Source organism: Melanotaenia boesemani, chromosome 7 (genome assembly GCF_017639745.1).
Source record: "Melanotaenia boesemani isolate fMelBoe1 chromosome 7, fMelBoe1.pri, whole genome shotgun sequence".
NCBI classification, from domain to species: domain Eukaryota; kingdom Metazoa; phylum Chordata; class Actinopteri; order Atheriniformes; family Melanotaeniidae; genus Melanotaenia; species Melanotaenia boesemani.
This window is the reverse complement of record NC_055688.1, coordinates 17,319,269-17,325,926: the sequence shown is the minus strand read 5'-3', so window position 1 is coordinate 17,325,926 and position 6,658 is coordinate 17,319,269. Positions and strand designations below refer to the sequence as shown.

The window sequence follows — 6,658 nt, the reverse complement described above, 5'->3', positions numbered from 1 at the left end:
TATTCAATTTATTTAGGAAAAGTTAAATATTTCATACATCCATTGTCTTAAATTGTACAAGGTAAGTAAAAAACAAGACTGATAAAAGTACACACTTCTGGACTATAACTATAACTATTGATAGAGCTGTGTTTGATTTAAAAATATATATTACAAGATGGTTATTATAAGGAAATCACAACACACTCATTAGAAGTATAGTTGTCCATTTCCTTTATTTACCAATATACTATTTTAATCAGTAATGACAATCTATTACTTCACATTTATATAAGTGAAAAAGAAAAGAAAAGGCTATAGCTTTCAGTGAAAATGGATCACCATTGTACACAATTGTAGGAAGTGTATTTTTTAGGTTTCAGCCAATCAGTAAGATCACCTAGTGTCAAAACCTACTATCTGAGTGAGAGGACATCAGTTGTGCAACAGAGGGGTAATGTACCACAATGATCGGAGGACGAGCTTCTTTCATTCTTCTAAGTACATTGGGTGAGCTCAGTTCCTGTAAGAGGAATACTACTAAACTGTACTGTGTGAAAGTTTTGTTTACCCTGTAGTATAGGACTTTGTCTTATGTTGTAACTCGTGTTTTATTTTTCTTTGTCTCTTTTCTTTAGCTGTGATTCAAACCCTTGACGTTCCTTCTAAGATCTCTTTGACTGAGGTTGATCTTGGTGATAGCGTGACTCTGACATGTAAACCCTCTAAACATTACTCTGGGTTGTTGTACTGGTTTAGGATGAAATTTGGATATATGTTTGAAACAGTTGCTATGGGGACTTTTCAAACACCATCACTTCAAGGACAATTTAACACCTCAAAATTCAAAGTGTTTAAGGACCATTCTCTCACCATAAGAAATGTGAGCAAAGAAGATGAAGCAATGTACTTCTGTCAGGCAGGAGCAGCATATCAGATGTCATTTGTTAATGGCACACATTTAGCCGTGAATGGTAAGTTATATTCATTTTGCTCTGTTTTACAAATCTATATCAATGCCACAACAAAGCCAATGCAGTTAATTCCCATTCTTGTCTTTTTGTGAAAACAGATCCTCAAAATAAGCAGAAAACTGTGAAACTGAGTTCAGATGTGGAGTTAGTCTCGCTGGGCAACAAGATAAACCTGCAATGTTCATTTCTCAAAGAGAGTCCACGTCAGTGTCCAGATGAAGACAGAGTCTTCTGGTACAGAGCTGGATCAGAATCTGAACCAGGCTTCATTTATGCTGACAAGTCCAGCTGTGACAAACAATCAGGAAGAAGATGTGTTTCACGTCTGTCCAAAATTATTCAGAACCCCTCAGATGCTGGAAATGACTACTGTGCCGTGGCCACGTGTGGAGAGATCCTGTTTGGAGAAGGAACTAAAGTGGAGATAAGTAAGTATTAATGATTTCATCTATCCTGAACCAATTGTATTTTTTGTAAAATAATCACATTTTTCGAATGTTATTTAATTCAAGAAAAAAATATAATAGTGTATAGACTATTGTTGCGAAAGCAAACTCTCCAGTGTCAGCTACGCCGTAAACAGCCGCACCCAGACGTCGAGCAAGCATAAATCCAGCTTTAGAGCTACACAACTCCGTCTTTAAGGTGGACTTATACTTACTGTGTCTGTGTCTGCGTCACCACCGTAGGCTCTACGTAGGTCTTTTATATACAGTCTATGGTAGGTCCACAGAGGCTCGACAGACCTGAAGGTGAATTTATGCAGCTCACACGCACCTGAGAGTAAATTGGGGGGGTAATTCCTCCCTCCTAAAAAAGGTAAATGGTCTGTATTTATATAGCACTTTACTGTACTTGGACTGATGCCCAAACCACTTCACATTATACATCACATTCACCGATTCACACACACATTCACACACTGATGGTGAAAGCTACCATGCAAAGCAACCCATCAGGAGCAATTTGGGGTTCGGTATCTTGCTCAGGGACACCTCGACATGAGCTCGACAGGCTGAGGATTGAAATGGCAACCCTCAGGCTACAAGATGACCACTCTACCCACTGAGCCACAATTAAGACAATCTAATTATTTTTTCCAATTCTGTTAGCAAGAAAACAGAGCAAATGTTCAAACTAAGAAATTGTATATATTTTTTACAACTGTATATTCATTTTTAATTTAATGGCAGTTACATGTTTCAGAAAGCTTCTGTGTTGTATTGCCTCTTTAACACCGGGTGTTTAGTAATGTAGTGATCTAGCATCATTAAACATTAAAATTGTTTAGATTAAATATTAATATTAATAATTCATATAAAATATGAATTATTAATATTATTGGACAAAAAACGCGGCACCACCATGCTAGTTTGGATGGCTGCATGAACACAGATTAATGTTTAGTCCTCCAAAGGGGGCATGGTAGAAAAAGTTTGAGTACCACTGTAGTAAGGCAATTGTGAGATGTGGAGAAAATAAAAGAGAAGTTAATTAACCAGTGAATTAACTTCTAAACTGAAGGCTGGAAAGGATTTTTGAATTCTAAGAAAGGTAAAAAAAAATCTCATCTGTTTACTCCAGGAGCTTAAGCCTGGTACACACATAACGATTTTTAGGCTGTTTTTGTCCCCATTTTGCCTCTTCCCGACCTCGGGCAGCAAATGCCCGATCATCGTGAGATTTCCCTGTCCAATCATCATATGGTCTGTCAGAGCCGGACTGGGACCCATTGTGCAAGTGAACATACACACACATGGACTTAATAATCACCAAAGCTCATTATTCTAGACCAACATTCACATAAAGCTACAAATCACTAGTCCAGTGTTTCTCTCTTCTCGTCAAAATGTTCAATATAAAAGTCAAACCAGTACTCTTATATTAATGATGATCTTCTGTTGAGATAAATAACATGATTGTTTCATTTAGTCCGCAAATCATTTACATGCAAGTTTACCATAGTACATTTAATACACCAACAGCAATATTCACTACTAAAAACATGAAGTGGTCAACAGCAAGTTCACCTGATGTGATTCAAATAACATCAGAAAATTAAAATCTTCTCAACTTAGATAAGAGACTGTCCAACTTTAGGAGGGGCTCCCAAACTTTATCATGCAGCAGCCCATCTGTGGAGATATGTTTGTATAAATATTTCATGCAGGAATATAAGCCATGTCATTACCATGGGAACAGAAACACATCCACACACACTCCATATGGAGTTTTAACTAAAACCTCAGACATCAACATTTACCCAACAAGCATAAAATGCTGCAGCCACATTATTTACGTCCAGATAAACACACTGACACACTGATTAAATCAAAAGTTCCCAACTACTTGTGTGTTGGACAGGGACAGATGTGAACAGACTGTTATAGCCAAGCAGCCAAAGTATTAAAATATCCATCTGTCAGTTTAATTCAACACAAATAATTAACTAATTATTTTATTTTATCCAGGTTATACCAGGAAACCCCAAATATGACCTATAAACGGTGAGCATATGCATTTGTAGTTATGTGTTTGGGCTGATGTGAGGTTGATAAATAAAACAACAAATCAGATACATAAAAGGGCTCATGGAGAATCTTAACCACTGATCATCATGTTATTTTCAGATAAAAGTTTGCCCCCAAACAACACGCTGGCCCCCCTCCCACCGCATCTGTCATTTATTAAACGTGATGTCGCGGGTCACTGGACACCTCTGCTGGTGGAGGATCTGGAAATATCATAAATTTTCCTCCATTTTCCGCCTCTTCTTCAAGCGCCTTCTGTTTTTTATAAGTTCTCTTTCTGTCCCCCCTTTCCTCTGTTTTTTTCGATTAGTCCATTAGTAGCCTACCAGCACCACATTACTCTGTCTCTCTGCTCTTTCGCCTCCATGCGCTCTTGTGTTGATTAGTTCTCGTGTTGAAAAAAAAACTTGACCTGACCTACGAACACGAATCATTTTATTGGTGGGCGGGTGCCAGTTTCTGCAGACCAATTAGCTGTACTTTTTATTCTTTTTATTTATTTTTTTCTTTCTCCAGTTAGGCCACTTAAGAGCCCAGGCCACCGAGAATAGTCCCGCTGCTCCCCACGGCCAGTTCGGGCCTGCGGTCTGAGCCGCTTTGTCCCGATAATCTGCTCTGAAATGGGCTGTAGCCGACAACTATGAATATTGAACATGTTCAGTATTTCAGAGCTGATTTCTGAGGAACGCCGACAACTCGTGCATTCTGACTGCGTGGATGGTGACATGGTATGGAGTGAGCCAATCAGAGAGCGAGCTGGCTGGGGAACAAGGAAGTAAATAAAGTCTGTGTTCACGCCCTCCACAGTCTATTATTTTTTGTCTGTTAACAATAGTCCCAAGACCACCCTCATTCCCTCGTCCTGTATGTCCTCTTCCATGCTGGGTGTTGTGTTTCCCGTTTGTTGCTATGTTATGTTATTATAAAAAAATCATTATGTGTGTAACAGGCCTTAACTGAAAAGGAAATTATTTCACTATAACCTCAATCACACACCCTGCCATTTCTTAGCAGACAAGCAGAAAATGATACTAGCAGGACTAGTCTGTTTTTTGTTTGGATCATGTCGACCCGTTTATGACCGTTGAGGTGACACTCCAGTGCACAGAGGGAAAGTCTGAACTGGTGGTTTGAATCCCGGCTGAGCTTCCAGGAAGGCCTGTGAGTCTTCACAATTGATGGTCCGCAGGTTTGGGTCTGAAGGTTCCGTCTGCTGGATCGGAGGTGTCAGGAGATGGTGGAAACCTAATTCTTCTGCCTCTTTTTCTCTCCATTTCTGAAGCAACTTCTTACTCAAGAGACATCACACAGGAGGTTTTCTGGAAGCATCTCTGCAGAACTCGACCAAGTTCTTTCTCTTTTTCTCTAGTTCTTCCTTTGTCCTAAGTTTTTGGAAGTTTAGGGTTGTCAATGCCCATATAGCTTACTATCTCCAGGCAGAGGGCAGGCTCTGTGAGTTTGGTTGGTGATCAGATAACCAAAGTGGGCTGGTTCAGTGCTAAACCTTTCTAGTTCCCTTTGTAAAAGTATCACATAAACATTTGAGAAAAGAAGAAGGTTCCTGGGTCATGAGTCTGGCCTCCATTTGAAACCATTAAAACATTTGTTCTTTTTAGTCACATGATGGCAGATTTGTGGGTGTATAGGAGGTTTTCTTCAGAAACTTCCCAGATACCAAGTTTATGAAAAGTTGACCTAAGCCAGAGTTGACCTTGTGACCTGTGGAGATCAGACCAAGTTGTAAACAGCTGCGTGGTAGGCTCAACTACCCAAAAGTCAGATTCTTACTACTTCTTGGGGGAATTGTCCTTGTCTGTAAGAAAAAGTCCATCAGATGTTAAATAGAAAATCAAGCAAAGTTCTTGAAGTGTTCCATCTTTTCTTTTGACGAAGGCTGCAATACGCAATAGTAACCAAGGTGACCAGTTGCTATACAGTAGTCTTGAAAGCAAAATGTTATTTCATTATCATGTCTTGTTTTCACAGGTGTATAAGAATTTCTGTAATGTGCTATTTTATTTGAGTAATTAATGTCTTAATGCCTGACCTAAGAATTAATTAACAGAAAATTATTTAGCTTTATTTAGCCCATTAACAAAGTATTAAAAAAATGCATATATGTACACTACTGGTCATACGTTTTGGGAAACATTCCTAATGGATTTATTGGAAAAGTATTCCCAAACTCATGACCGGTAGTGAACAGTATATAGTAGATACAAAGTAAGCACTTTGAATACTGCAGCAGAAAAGAACAATATAGAACTAATCCATTATTATTAAGTCTGAAATGTATAAAAAAGATCAATGCAAAATATCTGTTTTTCTGTATTTTCTTAGGAGAACAATGGGGTCTACCTGTCATTGTTCTTGGAACACTGTTGGCTCTTTCTGTGATTGTGATTGCAATCCTCGTATGTGCAAGAGACTAAAGGTAAGTTCAGTTACATAAGCTGATTAAAATTGTTTGTATTTATAGATTTTTAAAAATATTTTCATCAAACGACTCTGCTTTTCTCCACCCAGACTCCAGAAACCACAGAATGCCTTCATGACGCCAAATTTGGTGTTGAGTCTAAGATATTGTTTATATGCAACCTGTAACATTACAGTTACTGTGAAATAATACAAAATTTACTACATTTCAAACCTTTCATGATTAAACAATTAAATTAACAAATAAAAATGATTTAAAAATGACAGTTGTGACCCTGTGCATTCATTTACATGGTTTTCATAAACTTTTTCTTTGAAAGTAAAAGGTAAAAACAAATTTGTGTGGAGCAGTCCCTGGTTAATTAGGAAAGTGGGAAATTAGTACCTGCCTATTTTAATACTGTATGCATTTTTAAGGTCTTGTCTAACAATTGCCATCGTGTTCTATAATGTCAAATTATCATGAACCAAAGCCCAATTTATAGTATTTATAATTTTGTCTCAATGTCCAAGTCAAATCTTTGTTTGAAGATGAAGATGACTGATCATTTATTGGCTAAGTTACTGGTTAATTAACCTAATTCTCCGGCATCATCGCTCCATCTCTCTTTGGGGAGACTTCTGTAGCAGTCCTGTGGCTACTCAAAGTCCATTCCGGGTCTGTACAAAAACGGGTCATGCAGGCAGCAAGTCTGAATGCCTTGTTGTCCCCCGAAATCATCAGACGTTCCTCATTAG

At 38.2% G+C, this 6,658-nt stretch overlaps 1 protein-coding gene across 1 annotated transcript; it reads left to right on the top strand.

Moving 5' to 3' along the window:
• The first annotated feature begins 422 nt into the window (after positions 1 to 422).
• Positions 423 to 6,082, top strand: LOC121643310 (roundabout homolog 3-like). Its single transcript, XM_041990671.1, has 5 exons — positions 423 to 489; positions 618 to 953; positions 1,052 to 1,381; positions 5,825 to 5,918; positions 6,011 to 6,082. The coding sequence occupies exons 1-4, from the start codon at positions 447 to 449 to the stop codon at positions 5,914 to 5,916; spliced, it is 801 nt and encodes a 266-aa protein (XP_041846605.1). The 5' UTR covers positions 423 to 446; the 3' UTR covers positions 5,917 to 5,918; positions 6,011 to 6,082.
• Positions 6,083 to 6,658: the final 576 nt, after the last annotated feature.